Raw genomic sequence first — 17,223 nt, 5'->3', positions numbered from 1 at the left:
CAGGTGATCTGACCTTGGATTCACAGGAAATGAGAATAAAAGTCATATCATTAAGAATACTTGCATTGAAAACAAAAGCAGCAGAGGGAAAGTGTTTTCTACTTTGTGTATTGTGTAACAAGGTTATGGTGACCTAAAAAAAATCCAAATAATCAGGGAAAAAAAACAAGAACAGATGGCTACTGCTACAGGGTTTAAAAAAGTAGGGCAATACATTTTGTTTGGTGAAACTAGGACACCTGGATTACCTCGTAGATCATTCTTGAAATCCATTAATCATTCAGGTGTACACTTCTGTCCTATTATTTATTTGTGAAAGTAGGTAATAGGATAAACCGTCACTTGGACTGGACAAGTGATATTTGTTTCAGATGACAAAAACACAACTTCACCTTCATCAGAAAATCGTGTCAATCAAGAGGTGTAATGAACAGTTTTCTCAAATTATTGCCTACAAATTGCCTCGGACTATCTTTATTCAGACTTTCCTGGACTTTATCTTGCAATAAACGTTATTCCTTTTATTCTGCACCTATACACTGTGGATGGTATGATTGCAATCACGTACAGTTTTGCCGCTGACTGGATAGCACGCAACAAAAAGGCTTTCCACTATATCTCGGTACATGTGACAATTAACCAAACTAAAATAAACAAATCTAAATCAAAACAAACTGAACTCTACTGAACAGAATCAGGTTCTCTTTCTCTCCCCCCCCCCCACTCCCCTCCCCCCCATCCCCAACCCCTTCAACAACACCCATGAAATTCTGCTATTGAAAACCTAATGTTTTGCTTGGAGTCAAATGAGTTAATTACTATTTTCAGGATGTTTTGCATCACTCTGGAAATCTGATCAGACACTTCTGGGTGTAAATTCTCCTTGAACTCTAACATAGTTTCCATTTCTAATCCTCTATCTGGAGCATTCTGGAAATGTGGATCACATTGCCCTTGGTGTGATCATTCTTTCGGCACGCTGGAGACATGAATGTTGCCAAACAATTTTGAACTGGAATGCATGGGAAGTCATGCCCTTTCCTGAAGTGATCCAGCCATACACTGTCCAACCCCTCAGCTCTCCTGCCGAACTGATGCATCCATGTGCCACATCTGACGTCCCTTTCTCCTGACCCTCCAATCTTCAACCTGATCTCTAGCATCCACTCACCTGACCATTTGAGGTCTTAATCTAGAACAATCTCTCCTTCCAGTTACTGGGTCACGGTTCAAATCTGAAAACACAGTTAGGCTCCTCATCTATAGCCCGGGTGATCATTATCCTGATACTTTCCTGTTCCCTCTTAGTTTAGTTTAGCTTTGAGATCCACAGCGTAGAAACAAACCCTTTGGCTCATTGAATCCTTGCCGACAAGCGATACCCAAATATTTGTTCTATCCTACAAACTAGGGACAATTTACAGAAGCCAATTAATCTACAAACTTACACGTCCTTAGACTGTGGGAGGAAACAGGATCACTCGGAGGAAACCCACGTGGTCACAGGGAGAACTAACGTTGTCCTACTATAATTTTACCAAAGCCAAATAACCTACAAAGCTGAACCTCTTTGGAGTGGGGTGGGAAACCGTAGAGAACATACAAACTCCATACAGGCAGTACCTGTCATCAAGATCAAGCCCAGGTCTCCTGTGTTGTAAGGCAGCAACTCTACCGCTGCGCCACTGTGCTGCCCCTAAGGGCCGCACCTAGCTCTTAAGCCAGGGAATGTTTAATAGTTTTCCTCTTCTAAACACCAGCCTCAAAGTCAGATCAAATCCTTCCAGCCTAGCTAATGTTCAATGCCTCTCCCCTTCCCCACATGTTCATCACAGCATGTGTACAAAAGCATGAGAGGAATGAATAGGGTGAAAGCACAGTCTTTTACCCAAGGTAGGGATATCAAAATCAAGAGGACATAGGTTTAAGGTGAGAGGATGAAGATTTCATACCAAAATGAGAGACAACTTTTTCACACAGAGGATGATTGGTATATGGAACGAGCTGCCAGAGTAGGTACCTGAGACAGATACTGCAACAGTATTTAAAAGACACTTGGACAGGTATATGGATAGAAAAGGTTTAGAGGGATATGGACCAAAGATGGGCAGGTGGAACTAGTGTAGATGGGGCATCTTGGTCGGCATGGATGAGTTGAACCATTGGGCCTGTTTCCGTGCTGTGTAACTATGACTATGAGATTTATTAGGTTTATGGCCGTTAGACAATCTACCCCCATGTGCAACCCAACCTCAATCCTAAATGCTGTCCAGCTGCCTTTGAGGCCTGGGACGGCAGATGCGTGTGAGGCTTTGGGTGGTCTATAGTGTTCAGGTTCGAAACATCCTTATATACATCCATCACTGCTGGACGGCCATCTTATGGATTGCACCCTATCCCAATGTCCAATTCCTCATCCACCTATACTTCCATCACCTTCCTGCACACAATTGCAGCTCACTCCTTGCTTAAGAGTGTTTTAGTACCCATAGAAGCTGTTCAATTATAGACACCAAACTGAGGTATTTTCCCCAATTGCAGTTGTGAAGAGCCACAGATTAAAAACATGGTCAAAAAATAACCATAAGCACCTGTAATCGATTAAACATTCTGGAGGCATTTCACAAGAGAAAAAAAAATTGGGAAGAAATGAACTGCCATTAAGTAGGAGGAGAAAATAAAGAGGGAGATAAGCTGCAAGCAAGATGTTGATTGTACCTGTACCTCTCTGTACCTGTGAATGTGACAATAAACTTGACTTAGACTTGAAAGGCTAGTAAATGAAAAGCAGCAGAGAGTATTTTTGAAGGAGATCGCAGAGATTGGCCAGAACTGTGGAGTTACATTTAAATTCTATTCATAGAGTCATTGAGGGGCGGCAGAAACTAACTGTTGGGGGAGGCTTTAGGAAATGACACCTAGGGCTTTGAATAATTTAAAGTTTACCAGTATAAGGTTAGTGGAAAAGCCCAGATTTGATTAAATGAAGTGATGGTTAAGGTAACTATAAAGCACAATACTCATGCAATGGTCATACATTCAGGAAGATGGGAAATATTCAACACCAGTATGGAAAGGAGAGTAAGTGATAAGTATCTGAAAATGACACGAAAGAAAATTAAGGTTGATTTGTAATCATGTACATAGTCTTTCTGGAGAGCCGCAACAAAAAAAAGCGTTTCACTGTGTCTCATTGCGGGTGACAATAAAGTAAACTAAACTTGAACCACAAACAACAGGGAATCTTGTCATGAGATTACTCTGATACCCTAGTTGAGGTAAAGAATAGAAGATTACTTTTATTTTCCTCAAGAGTTATCTTTAACATCAATGATTCTCTCTTTATACCGGCACATTCATTGGTGCAAGTACACTTCTTTCCTGCATTCTACCACCACTGCACCTTATCTCAGTTTCCAAATCTCTCTTGCTTGTTGCCATGTACTCTGCACAATTTATTCATGCCATTTACTCTAATCCTGATTTTCCCACGCCACATCTTGCTCACAAATAGTTCTATCATCGTAGATACATCCTCTCAAGTTCTTAAAAGTATGACACAAATTCGTTTTTCATGCTGAGAAAGGTCACACATCGGAGGAAGCTGTGACTGCCGTAGGTGTGAATTAACAAGGTCACTTCAAGCGTCACGTTCTTTTGTCTTCTCATGGTCATCACTCCCCGCACACTCCTCACATGGCAATCTGCTGTCACGTTCAGCTGCATGCATCGACCTCTGGTCTCACCACTCTCAAATAATTCTCAGCGGCACTCTTTTGTTTCGAAAATGTTCCAATATCACAGATAAGGCATAGTTAAAGTAGAGAGTCAGAACCTTTCTCCCAGGGTGAAAATATCAAATACTAGAGGGCATTGCTTTTAGGTGAGAGGGGCAAAGTTTAAAGGAGATGATTGGGGAAAGTTTTTTTTTACACAGAGGGTAGTGGGTGCCTGGAATGTGCTGCCATGGATTGTGGTGGAGATGGATATGGTAGTGCCGTTTAAGAGGCTTTTGGATGGGCACATGGATATGCAGGGAATGGAGGGATATGGACCATGCACAGGCAGGTAAGAGTTAGTCTGGGCATCATGTCCGCTATGGACATTGTGTGTCGAAGCTCCTGTTCCTGGGCAATACTGTTCTATGTTATCACTGGTGCTTGAAAAAGACAGCCAGCCTTCTTGAAAATGCATCACCTGACCTGACCCTTGCGAGGCCCAACTTAGAGGCTGATTCAGCATCAATGTTAGTGCAAAGGCCCGAATGGGAGGTCTTCATACGATGAAATATCAATCAAAATGGATAGGATAGGTTCAGAAGGATATGGGCCAAATGCAGGCAAGTCAAAGGAGTGTAGATGGAGCATGTTGGTCGGCGTGGGCAAGTTGGCTCAAGGTCCTGTTTCCACACTGTATAACTCTATGACTCTGTTATGGTGTGGAAGGCAGGACAGTGGGATATATTTCTTGAGGGAGCTGGTTCATTGTGAGAGGAAGATCACAAGCTGCAGAGTACTCTCAAGTTCTTAAAAGTATGACACAAATTCGTTTTTCTTGCTGAGAAAGGTCACACATCGGAGGAAGCTGTGACTGCCGTAGGTGTGAATTAACAAGGTCACGTTCTTTTGTCTTCTCATGGTCATCACTCCCCGCACACTCCTCGCATGGCAATTTGCTGTCACGTTCAGCTGCATGCATCGACCTCTGGTCTCACCACTCTCAAATAATTCTCAGCGGCACTCTTTTGTTTCGAATGGGCCAAATGCAGGCAAGTCAAAGGAGTGTAGATGGAGCATGTTGGTCGGCGTGGGCAAGTTGGCTCGAGGTCCTGTTTCCACACTGTATAACTCTATGACTCTGTTATGGTGTGGAAGGCAGGACAGTGGGATATATTTCTTGAGGGAGCTGGTTCATTGTGAGAGAAAGATCACAAGCTGCAGAGTACTCTCAAGTTCTTAAAAGTATGACACAAATTCGTTTTTCTTGCTGAGAAAGGTCACACATCGGAGGAAGCTGTGACTGCCGTAGGTGTGAATTAACAAGGTCACGTTCTTTTGTCTTCTCATGGTCATCACTCCCCGCACACTCCTCGCATGGCAATTTGCTGTCACGTTCAGCTGCATGCATCGACCTCTGGTCTCACCACTCTCAAATAATTCTCAGCGGCACTCTTTTGTTTCGAATGGGCCAAATGCAGGCAAGTCAAAGGAGTGTAGATGGAGCATGTTGGTCGGCGTGGGCAAGTTGGCTCGAGGTCCTGTTTCCACACTGTATAACTCTATGACTCTGTTATGGTGTGGAAGGCAGGACAGTGGGATATATTTCTCGAGGGAGCTGGTTCATTGTGAGAGGAAGATCACAAGCTGCAGAGTACTCAGGTGGCCGAGCTGCCAAAGAGGATTGTTAGATGAAGGGCTTGGTGCAATGGGCAACCTACCAACAGGTGGAAATGTGCTCTTTTGAGAACACCAAAAATAGGTATTGCTTCAGGGTGAGCTGTGCAAGTATTAACTCCTCGTGGGTCGGGGTGCATGCATCTGTCTAATTGGGTGTGCATGTCACTATAATACCAGGACTTTTTGCGGTTTAAAAAAACCCTATCTACATCGGAAACGAAAGTTCTTTGGGTAGATAGTTAGCAGAGGAGAAAAACAGATCTATTAGCAGATCACAAAAGAGAATTAATTTAAAAACAGGAAAATCCTAAATATCGGAAGACAGGCAGACTATAAACCACAGATAGACACAAGGTGCTGGAATAACTCAGCGGGTCAGGCAGCATCTCTGGAGAAAAGGGATGGGTGACATTTCGGGTCAGGACCCTTCTGAAGAAGGGTATAAACTACCCTTTGGTAAACTATCTTTGGCACAAACTAGCATCTGCATTACTTTGTTTCTAAACAATAAACCCCCCACATTTAGTTTTATGGTTATACAGTTGGTTGCTAGAACGAGCTGCCAGGGGTGGTGGTGGAGGCAGATATGATAATAGCAGTTAAGAGGCTTTTAGATAGGCACATGGATACGCAGGAAGTGGAGGGACATGGATCACGTGCAGGCAGAAGAGAGTACTTTAACTTGACATGATGTTCAGCACGGAAATTGCAGGCAATTATGTGTATCTTCCAGAAAGCAGAGAAGATTGATCATGAGTCTGAAGAAGGGTCTCGACCCGAAACGTCACCCATTCCTTCTCTCCTGAGATGCTGCCTGACCACAAAATAGCATTTTGTGATGATAATTGTACTGGAGTTTCTGGGCAAATCATAAGAATCACTTTTGAGGAAAGCATGCATCTTCAATTAGAAAGGTGCAGTTTAATCAAGAGCAGTCAATATGTATTTAATAAGAGAAAGTCATGTCTAATTAGCTTGATCGAAACTCGACTAAAGAGACACAGAGTGCTGGAACGCTCAGCGCATCAGGCAGGTTCCCTGGAGGGATGTTTTGGGTCAGGACCCTTTTTCAGACTCCGAAGAACCAGAGTTTTCAGACCCAGAGTCGATGTTGTGATAATCCCTGCCTCAACTACCCCCTCTAGCAGCTTGTTCCATACTCCCACCATCTTCTGTGTGAAAAAGTTACCCTTCACTTTCTTATTAAATCTTTCCCCTCTCACCTTAAACCTATGTCCTCTTGTTCTTGATTCCCCTCCTCTGAATAAAAGACTGTGTGCATTCACCCTATCTGTCCCCCTTATTATTTTATACACCTTGATAAGATCGCCCCTCAGCATCTTGCACTCCAAGGAATAACGTACTAGCCTATCCATTACTGATTATTAATTTATTGTGTTTGTGTTTGTTGTAAATTTATGTGTGTGTGTTATTGCTTCTAAAGCTACATCAAGTAAAAATTTAATTGTTCTGTTGCCAGTACACATGATAATTAAACACTCATTTTTCCTTCACGGATTTTACAGGCAAACAGTGCTGGCAGTCAGTGGCAATGGCATTCACACTTGACATTGTACGCTGTCACCATGTTTTATCTGCAGCACATAAGAGATCTGCAATTCCTTGTATCAAGCCAAATTATTAGCATTTCCTCTCAAAAGGACAGGTCAATATCAATATGTTCTTACAGAATCGTGAATCTTTAGGACATTGCAATGGGTCAGATCCCAATCAAAACACTTCAAATAAAAACATGCTTAGTTTAGAAGTGACTATCATAGTAATATGAAATAAAATCCTTCACATAAATCCAAACTAGATAGTCTTCAACCATTCAATCCTGATGTTACTCTGGATCCCACGATAAAGAAGGCATTATAATTACCTTTTCCAGATGGGAAGAAACATTCCATCTCCACACTGCTGCGGGAATGCGAGATGCAGAGGGTGCTACTGGGAACCAATCCTTCCAGCGGAGGGCTTCTGTCAGTTGTACGTACCAAGCACCAGCCTGGTCTTTCACTCGGTCTCTCCAACAACTCAACGGTCTGCCCTGTTTGGATGTTGAGCTCACTGCTGTTGTTTGCAATGAAGTCTTGTAACACCACGGTTAACTCACAACCTCCAGAAAGCTGTTGGGAGAAGAGAAGTGGGCATTTGAACTTGGATAACTTAAAGTTCTGTTATAAAAGTTTTCAAAAGATCAGTGTTTTTCATAGAGTCCTAGCATCATGTAGCGTGGGGACAGGCCCTTTGGCCCAACTTACCCCTACTTACCAACATGCCCCATCGACACTAGTTCCACATGCCTTCATTTGGCCCATATCCCTCTAAACCTATCCTAAACATGTATCTGTCCAAATGTTTTTTAAATGTTGTGATAGCACCTGCCTCAACTACCTCCTCCAGCGGCTCATTCCATATACCTACCACCCTTGTGTAAAAACGTTGCCCCTCAGGTTCCCCCCTCACCTTAAACCTATGTCCTCTGGTTTTTGATTGTATTTATTTGATTCTTTCTCAACATTTTTTTTCCCATGGAATGTAAATAACATTACCCTTGTGCAAACCAATGTGAAACAGCTAAGCATTGGAGTTATCCCAAACACAGATGACTGTTCAAAACTGTTTAGTTTAGTTTATTATCGCCACATGTAAGAGGTACGGTGAAAAGCTTTGTTTGCCTGCCATCCGGTTAAAGAAAAAGCTATACGTGAATACAATCAAGCCGTCCACAGTGCACAGATAAAGGTACAACATTTAGTGCAAGATAAAGTCCAGTAAAGTCCAATTAAAGATTCCAATGAGGTAGATGGGAGGTTAGAATTGCAAGCTTAAGATAGACACAAATTGCTGGAGTAACTCAGTGGGACAGGCAGCATCTCTGGATGGAAGAAATGGGTGACATTTCGGGTCGAGTCCCCTTTTCAGACTTAAGAAAACTTAATGTAGATTAAGGTAAAATGAGCAACACTGATTAATTAAGGTTTATTTATGAATTGCATCAAACAAGGGAGACAAACGTTTCCAAGAGACAAGAGAGTTATGGTCACAGGTTCCTCATTTGGCGGCACAGTGGCACAGAGGTAGAGTTGCTGCCTTACAGCACTTGCAGCACCGGAGACCCGGGTTCGATCCTGACTACGGGCGCTGTCTGTACGGAGTTTGTACGTTCTCCCCGTGACCTGCGTGGGTTTTCTCGAGATCTTCGGTTTCCTCCCACACTCCAAAGATGTGCAGGTTTGTAGGTTAATTGGCTTGGTATAAATGTAAATTGTTCCTAATGTGTGTAGGATGGTGTTAATGTGCGGGGATCACTGGTCGGTGCGGACCCAGTGGGCCTAACGGCCTGTTTCCGCACTGTATCTCTAAACTAAACAAAATCTTCTTCTTGGGTAGTTTCTTGGGATTGACTCCAGCTAAATGGTTCCACAGCACCCTTCATAAGTTATAGGAGCATAATTAGGCCATTCGGTCCATCAACACTACTCCACCAATCAAGCATGGCTGATAACCCCTGACCCCTTACTAATCAAGAATCTGTCAATCTCCAACTTAAAAATATCCATTGACTTGGCCTCCACAGCCGTCATACCACAGATTCACCACCCTTTGACTAAAGAAATTTCTCCTCATCTTCCTAAAGGTATGTCATTTTATTCTGTGGCTGTGCTTTTGCTCTCCCCCTCGTCGCAACAGGGACAGAGTCCACCTATTCCTCATCTTTCACCCCATCAGCCGTCACATACAGCACATAATCCTCTGACATTTTCGCCACCTCCAATGGGATCCCACCACTAGCCACATCTTCCCATCTCCATCCCTTTCCGCTTTCCGCTGAGACCGTTGCCTCTGCAATTACCTGGTTAACTCATCCCTTCCCACCCAAACTACCCCCTCCCCAGGTACTCCGCAGAGATGCAATTCCTGTCCCTATACCTCCTCCTTCGACTCTATCCAGGGACCCCGACAGTCCTTTTAAGTTAGGTAGAGGTTCACCTACACCTCCTCCAACCTCATCTACCGTATCTGCTGTTTCAGGTGTGGACTATATATCGACGAGACATAGTGCAAGCTTGGCAATCATTTCGCTGAACACCTCCGCCTGGGCCTGCGCGATCTCCCGGTTACTAAACACTTTAACTCCCCCTCCCATTCCCACACTGACCTTTCAGTCCTTGTTCTGCTCCACTGTCAGAGGCCCAATGCAAATTGGAGGAACAGCTCATCAAATTTTGCTTGGGCAGCTTACAACCCAGCAATATGAATTGGATTTCTCTAATTTCAAATTTACTCTCTGTCTCTGTCCGTACCCCACCCTAGTTCTCCAAATAGTTTAACTGTCCTCCTGATTAATTTTAATGATTGTATATATAAGAAAATAACTGCAGATGCTGGTACAAATCGAAGGTATTTATTCACAAAATGCTGGAGTAACTCAGCGGGTCAGGCAGCATCTCAGGAGAGAAGGAATGGGTGACGTTTCGGGTCGAGACCCTTCTTCAAACTGATTGTATGCCTCGTTGTCATCATCCCCTCAGCTAACAATGAATGATTCTATATTTCCTTGATCAACGTCTGCTTTGATCTGTTGTTTTCACACCAGACTTTCCATATCTCTAGTCTCCCTCTCCACTGACTCACAGTCTGAAGCATGGTCTCAACCTGAAACTTTAGCCATTCCTTCTCTCCAGAGATGCTGCCTGTCCCACTGAGCTACTTCAGCATTTTGTGTCTATCTTTAATATCAAAGATACAGGAACAAGATCACCTCTGTTGCCAAAATGAATTGGGTACAGATCACTGATCTTTCATCATCAGTTAAAATTGCGGCAATCCTGACTCAAAGCACCACAGTGATCTTTGGATCATATCGTCTCTGGCAGTCAAAAGGCCAGAAGGTCGAAGGTCACAATTGTCTTCTCAAAGATAACCAGCACAGGGAAATAAAAGTGCTGGCTTTGAGAATACCTTAAGAGAAACTGTTGGAATCTGGAGATAGAAAATCAAACCGCTGGAGGAACTCAGTGGGCTGAGCAGCATCTGTGGAGGGAAAAGAATTGTTTGATGTTTAGGGTGGAGACCCTGTGATGTCGCCAAATTGTCCTTCCCACCCAACAGATGCAGCTTCCTACCCCTTTTCCGGGGTTACATCCGCGCCCGGGTGGTGTTGGAGAGGGACTACGCACTGTCCACAGGCACCCTGGAGGATTTCCGGGACCGCTGGGCACCGCGGGGGATTGGATGTATTGTAGGGACATAGGGATTGGCTGAGAGTTCGAACCCTCGGATTGGCTAACGATGTCACGAGGTGGGCCAGCGCGGGAGAGACAAGTTAATCTAGTGTTGAACTCCGTCCGGTAAGGACGTATTCGTTGGTTGTCTATAGTTGTGAGTATTGCGTTTGTTACGGGTTTTTTGCCCATGCAAATAAACTCCGTTTTGAACACTCACCCGCTTCTGGACTCACCACAGTATCCTGGATGGGGATTGTAATATAATTGTATAATAGTTTCAAATGGTATATTTGTTTGTATAGTATTCTGGTGGTGGGTTCTGTTTTGGTTTTATTGTATTGTATATATTATTTTAATATTTGAATAAATATTTTTGATTTAAAAAAACCCAGATGCAGCTCGGTACACTGTGTTCCTCCAGCATTTTGGTTTTTTCCTCTCCAATTAGTTCAATATGGTCTGGGCCATTCTCCCATTTGGTTTTTACTTTCAATGAATTTGGGCTTCTCTAAAACTCTGCTCTAAGTATCCTCATCTGCATTGTCCCTTCCCTTTACCATCCCAGTGTCTGTGGACCTATTCAGGCTTATGATCAGTAGTACCTTGATTTTAAAGTTCTAATGCTCTAAACCCCTCCAAAGTCCACATTATTTTCTGTCTGATCTCTTCTGTACAAGGCTCCACATTCTCTCTAAGTGTCAATAGGATACTTCTGTGCCATTCTTTTCTGTAAACATGAGAGTGAATACTGTGCTCTGTCTAAACTTCTGTCCCCTAACAACAAAAGGATCAAATTACACACTGCAGAGAACATTCAATTTTTATTCCATCAACAGGATCGGGTAACACATTCCAACCAAGTATTTGGCTGTGTTCTGTCCTCCCATCTGACCCATCAGGAAAGTAGCCCAGTACTCATGTGCTGCAAATGGACATCGACGTATCTGATCAAGCATAACAGATGTCAAACAGAATAAAACACATGACAACCCTTCCCGCTGATATCAGAAGACAAAGGTTTTATCACCCTTCTACCTTAAATAATTACACGGTCAGGAAACCTGCAATGACTTATCGAGAGCATGGTTGGCTGTCCCAATGGTCCTTGTGCCACAAGTGTATAAAATCTTAAGGGGAATAGATAGAATGAATTCATACTCAGGTCCTTTACCCAGAGTAGAGTAATCAAGAACTAGAAGACATAGGTTTAAGGTGAGAGGGAAACATTGAATAGGGACCTGAGGGGCAACGTTTTCCACACAGATGGTGGGTATATGGAAGGAGCTGCCAAAGGAAGTAGTTGAGGTAGGTACGAATACATCATTTAAAAGGCATTTGGACAGGTACATGGATAGGAAAGGTTTAGAGGAATGTGGGGCAGAAAAGCGGGCAGATGGGACAAATGTAGGTGGTTAAATTTGGTCAGCATGGGCAACTTTGGGCAGAAGTGCCTGTTTCTGTGCTATTTGACTCTAAGATTATGTGATCGTACAGTAGTTAGTTCCGTGATGTGCAAAGAAATAGAGTAGTGTTACTGCACTATGTGATATAGCACTATCCACATGTATTGTGGAATAATACATAGGGTCTGTGAGGAGGGGCAGCTTCTGAAGTGATTTCAGGAGATGTTTATTGAAGGAATGTCTCTGGGCCAACGTTGGAAGTGACAGTGCTGGTTCCAAAAGGTGAAGCAAGCCAAGTGGAGCAAGTATCAGAGGTGGAAAATTTAGTGTCAGAACCATAAGAATTAGAACGGCCAAGGAAGCGGATAAAATCACTCTGAGGTAAAAAAAACAATCACCTGGAGTTGGGCCAATTTCAATGGGGTGAGATCAGATCTGGGGTTGGGTGATTTGAACTGAAAACTTGGCAGGCAACAAACTATAAGTGAACCCAGGGGAGCCATTTAAGGTTCTATATTTCATCCACAGTCCAGCTTTTTTCCACATGAGGAAGAGAATTGCAAAACTTAGACATGGCTCCTTGGCTGAATAAAAAGAGAGTAAAATATTACAAAACAAAGAAGCATATGACTGTTGCTAACACAAGTGGAACGAGGATAAATATAGTATGTTTGGACAGGAAGTAAACACATTTTTAAAAGACTCAAAGTACTGGAGTAATTCAGCAGATTAGACAGTATCTCTGGAGAACATGATAGGCGATGTTTCGAGTCCCATCTGAAGAAGGATCCTGACCCGAAATGTTCTCCAGAGATGGTGCCTGACTCGCTGAGTCACTTTGTGTATCTTTTTGTAAATCAGAATCTGCAGTTCCTTGTTTCTTAATTAAAACATAAGAGTGGCAAAGAGAGAATTTGAGAAAAGACTCACAACAAATGTTACAGAGAATCCAACAATATTCTTCAACAGAAACAAGGAACTGCAAAATGCTTGTTTGCAGAAAAAAGCACAAAGTGCTTGAATAACTCAACATCTCTGGAAGACATGGATGAGTGACGTTTTGAGTCAGGGGCCTTCTTCACAATATTCTTGGGGCATCTGAACAGGAATAGGGTTCATGACTGAAGAAGGGTCTCGACCCGAAACGTCACCCATTCCTTCTCTCCCGAGATGCTGCCTGACCTGCTGAGTTACTCCAGCATTTTATGAATAAATGGAAACAAGCCAGTCGGCCCAGCAAGTCCACACCGACCATACCTGTTCACACTAGTTTTATGTCATCCCACATTCGCATCCACGCCCTACACAAAAGTCAATTTACAAAAGTCAATTAACCTACAAACCCGGAAGTTTTTGGGGTGTTGGAGGAAACCCAGGAGCACCTAGAGGAATCCCATGCAGCCACAGAGACAATGTGCAAACTCCACACAGACAGCACCCGAGGACAGGATCAAACCCAAGTCTCTGGTGCTGTGAAGCAGCAGTTCTAACAGCTGCGCCACTGTGCTGCCCTTAATCTTATCTAACTTCATAACAGTTTTTGATAAAGGAATATAGTTGATACGATCTACTGACTTGCAAAGCTTTTGATAAGGTGTTGTATAACATGTTTTTCTGCAAGAACGAAGGTCATGGAAGAAAGGCAATTTAGGAGTAGAGCCAAATGTCCAACAAAATTACAACAAACTTCAACCAAACAAATACAGACTGCAGACACAAAATACTGGGGTATCTCAGCGGGTCAGGCAACATCTTTGGAGAAAAGGAATAGGTGACGTTTCGGGTCGAGACCCTGCTTCAGACTGAGAGTCAGGGGCAAGGGGATATATAGAAGGTACTTAGGACAAATGAATGGATGATGTGCAGAAAGCAACGATAATCAAGGAAATGTGGTCCATTGTAGGCTGTGGGAGAGGTGATAAAATTAGTTAATACAGACAGTGGAACTCAACAGAACATCACTCATTTGTCCTCAGTACCGTCTATATATCTCATTGCCCTTCCTCTGACTCTCTGTCTGAAGAAGGGTCGCATCCCGAAGCATCACCTATTTTTTTTCTCCAGAGATGCTGTCTGGCCCACTGAGTTACTCCACCTTTTTGCTTTTTCCATGTCTTCCATTTAAACCAGCACCTGCAGTTCCTCCCTAAATACAGACTACACATTGACTGACGTTTCTATTTCATTGAGTCATGAAGAAATAAGATGCCTTTTAATGAATTTTTTAAATAGGCTGTGAGTTTGAAAAAATATTTGATGAATTAGTCACTGGGGCATAAACAGGATGCAATTGGAATTTAACAACCTGATTTTTCTCTGATTCCCTGCTGTCTGGCTGTCCATAAGAGTTAAAACTCTTTAGAGACAAGACAATTAGGGTTCCACCAAGTCTGGATTCAACACCAAAGACTTTGGAAATATTAATGCTTATTTTTTGTTGCTGGAGTGCAAACCATTCATCAATTTTCAATATGAAAACAAACACAGAACGAGATATTGGTCACAACGTGAAAGAGGGTGACCTTCCCTTGAGCGGACAGTGGACTAATTCACTGTCGCAGGAACAAGATGGAACCATTTTCAAAGTCTTGCAACATGATTAAGAAAAAGATCATACAGTGAGAAATGGGGGGATATTGCATCGATCAAATCGGCTCATGTATGTTTTTGGAATTACGAAATAGAACAACTACAGGGTAAACTTCAGTGACTTCAAAGGAAGCTGCAGACAGGATTGATTCATTGTTTACTGAGGAACTGACTCCTTCTGAATGAGTTTATGTTCAAAATCCTTCACAGTTAAAGAGAACTATAGAATGTGACTCATATAAAGTTGGACAGCTTGCAAGGGAAACCTACAGATCAAGGTGATTACCTGTACAATTGGAGGTATGTTCATGAGTATTGGATTGAGTTGTGTTCAGAATTGGAGTTATAGAGATGTATATCTGAGTTTCAGCTAGAATTAAAGATTAACGCTGTGCAAAGTCATTTTCGTGGAGGTGATATTAGTGCACAGTATTTTGTTCTATTTCGTATTATCTTTGACAGTTTTTTAATAATATTTTATATTATATTTAGTGATTTGATTTGTATTATTTTGTTTGCTCGGTCTGAATAAACACTCAAAGGAGTTCTGGGTTGTAGAGCCCTGTAAGCCTTGACCAGTTCACTCCAATTTAGAATCTGATGTAGATCAATTTACTCCAATTTAGATCAGATCAATTTAGAATCAGATCTATTCCACCTCAGGTGGAATAGACAGCACACTGGTAAGTTATAATAACCAGACAAGATTAGTGAAAGACTGTTTTTGAGATCAGAGTTGAGTTCCCTGGCAGTTGATACTGGGGCAACAAGTTTACTCAATATCTAAGAAGGAACTGCAGATGCTAGTTTAAACTCAAGATAGACACAAAAAGCTGGAGTAATTCAGCGGGATAGGCAGCACCTCTGGAGAGAAGGAATGGGTGATGTTTCGAGTCAAGACCCTTCTTCAGACTGGTTAGGGATAAGGGAAACGAGAGATATAGACGTTGATGTGGAGAGATAAAGAACAAAGAATGAAAGATATGCAAAAAAGTAACGATGATAAAGGAAATAGGCCATTGTAAGCTGTTTGTAGGGTGAAAATGAGAAGCTAATGCGAATTGGGTGGGGGAGGGATTGAGAGAGAGGGAATGTTGTGGCTACCTGAAGTGAGAGAAATCAATTTTGGAGGATTATGTGTTGAATGCAACGGCTGATGGCGTGGAAGGTTAGGACTATGAGGACTCTGTCTCTGTTGCGACTAGGGGGATGGATAGAACACCTCATCTTGGGCGCAGATGGGTTCTTAATATATATTAATCATTGGACGAGGGTGTACAAGGTACAGTTTCCAAATCTGGAGGTGTAGTGAACTGTGAGGACTTGCAGTGCCAGAGACCCACGTTCAATCCTGAGTATGGGTGCTGGCTGTAGGGAGATTGTACCTTCTCCCTGTGACCGCGTGGGTTTTCTCTGGGTGCTCCGGTTTCCTCCCACACTCAAAAACATACAGGTTTGTAGATTAATTGGCTTCTGTAAATTGTAAATTGTCCCTTGCGTCTAGGATCGTGCTAGTGCATTGGGTGTTTGCTGGTCGTCGCAGACTCTGTGGGCCGAATGGCCCGTTTCCATGCTGTATCTCCAAAGTCTAAAGTAAAAACGTCAAGGAGATGACCAGGCCTCTGACCAGGAGAATGCCGCAGTGATCTGTGCTGGGTCCACTGTTGTTTATTATCCATATTTACACCTTGGATAACAATGCTATTAATGTGTTTAGTAAATTGGCAGATGTGGTGATATAGTGGACAGTGAGCAAGGCAATCTAAGTTTACAAAAGGATATGAATCAACAGGTGAAGTACGTTAATGAATGGCAGATTGAATGTAACACTGACAAGTATGAGATGATACATTTTGGTTGGGCAGGACTTGCACAGAGAAAAGCGGGGCCCTGGAGAGAGTTGGAGAGCAAAGAATCCACCGGGGAAGGATTTAAAACAACATAACACTATGTTAAATGAGTTGATATTAGTTTGCAGCACTCTAATCAACATTTCATTATGTGTGCCGCATTAAGATTTGGTTATCAAATCTGATTAACATTGTTGGTTTCCTTACTCTTAATAAATAGGTTTACAGTGTTAAGTCCAAGAATGTGTTAGGATTTGATGTGCAAAAATATGAATTTGTTGATATTCTGGTTTAGTCTTTACTGAGGTCACAGGACATTCAGGCTTCATCTTCCCTGATCTAGAATGGGCAATGGTTTAGACGGATGGTTAGAATGGATCATAGGCAAGACCAGCTTTATAACAGCTGGCTTTTATTGTTTTGGAGAAGTATCTCAATCTTTTCTCCCAGAGTTGCAGAACATTCAGGTTGTGAAAGGAACAACACAAAGGATCATTTCTATCTGGGGCACGACAACACAGTTTATTTCACTTGTATGTCTCCTCCGTGTATTTACACATGGTCTCGTACAAATAAAAGGAGAAACTGTGAACTATATTTAACATCAGGATTTGAAATGTCTCACAAAATTGGCAATAAGAACAGCACCTGAATTGTAGCATTCCTGATTGAACCAGACTGCATGCCCTGTACAGGTTTAATAAGGTCGGAAATTGTGTCAACTTGTGTGTGAATTTATCCTTCCTGT

The 17,223-nt window shown here is 42.5% G+C and overlaps 1 protein-coding gene across 3 annotated transcripts in view; it reads right to left on the bottom strand.

Annotated features, from left to right (window-relative positions):
- Window positions 1-17,223, bottom strand: part of LOC144595941 (kalirin-like) — a 159,111-nt gene that overhangs the window by 116,580 nt on the left and 25,308 nt on the right. For all 3 annotated transcript variants that reach the window (XM_078403893.1, XM_078403894.1, XM_078403897.1), the window contains exon 2: window positions 7,282-7,528. In XM_078403893.1, the coding sequence (XP_078260019.1) occupies window positions 7,282-7,528 (247 nt within the window). The remainder of the gene's footprint in view (window positions 1-7,281; window positions 7,529-17,223) is intronic.

This window comes from Rhinoraja longicauda, chromosome 8, assembly GCF_053455715.1.
Source record: "Rhinoraja longicauda isolate Sanriku21f chromosome 8, sRhiLon1.1, whole genome shotgun sequence".
Lineage (NCBI taxonomy): Eukaryota > Metazoa > Chordata > Chondrichthyes > Rajiformes > Arhynchobatidae > Rhinoraja > Rhinoraja longicauda.
This window is presented reverse-complemented; position numbering and strand designations above follow the sequence as displayed.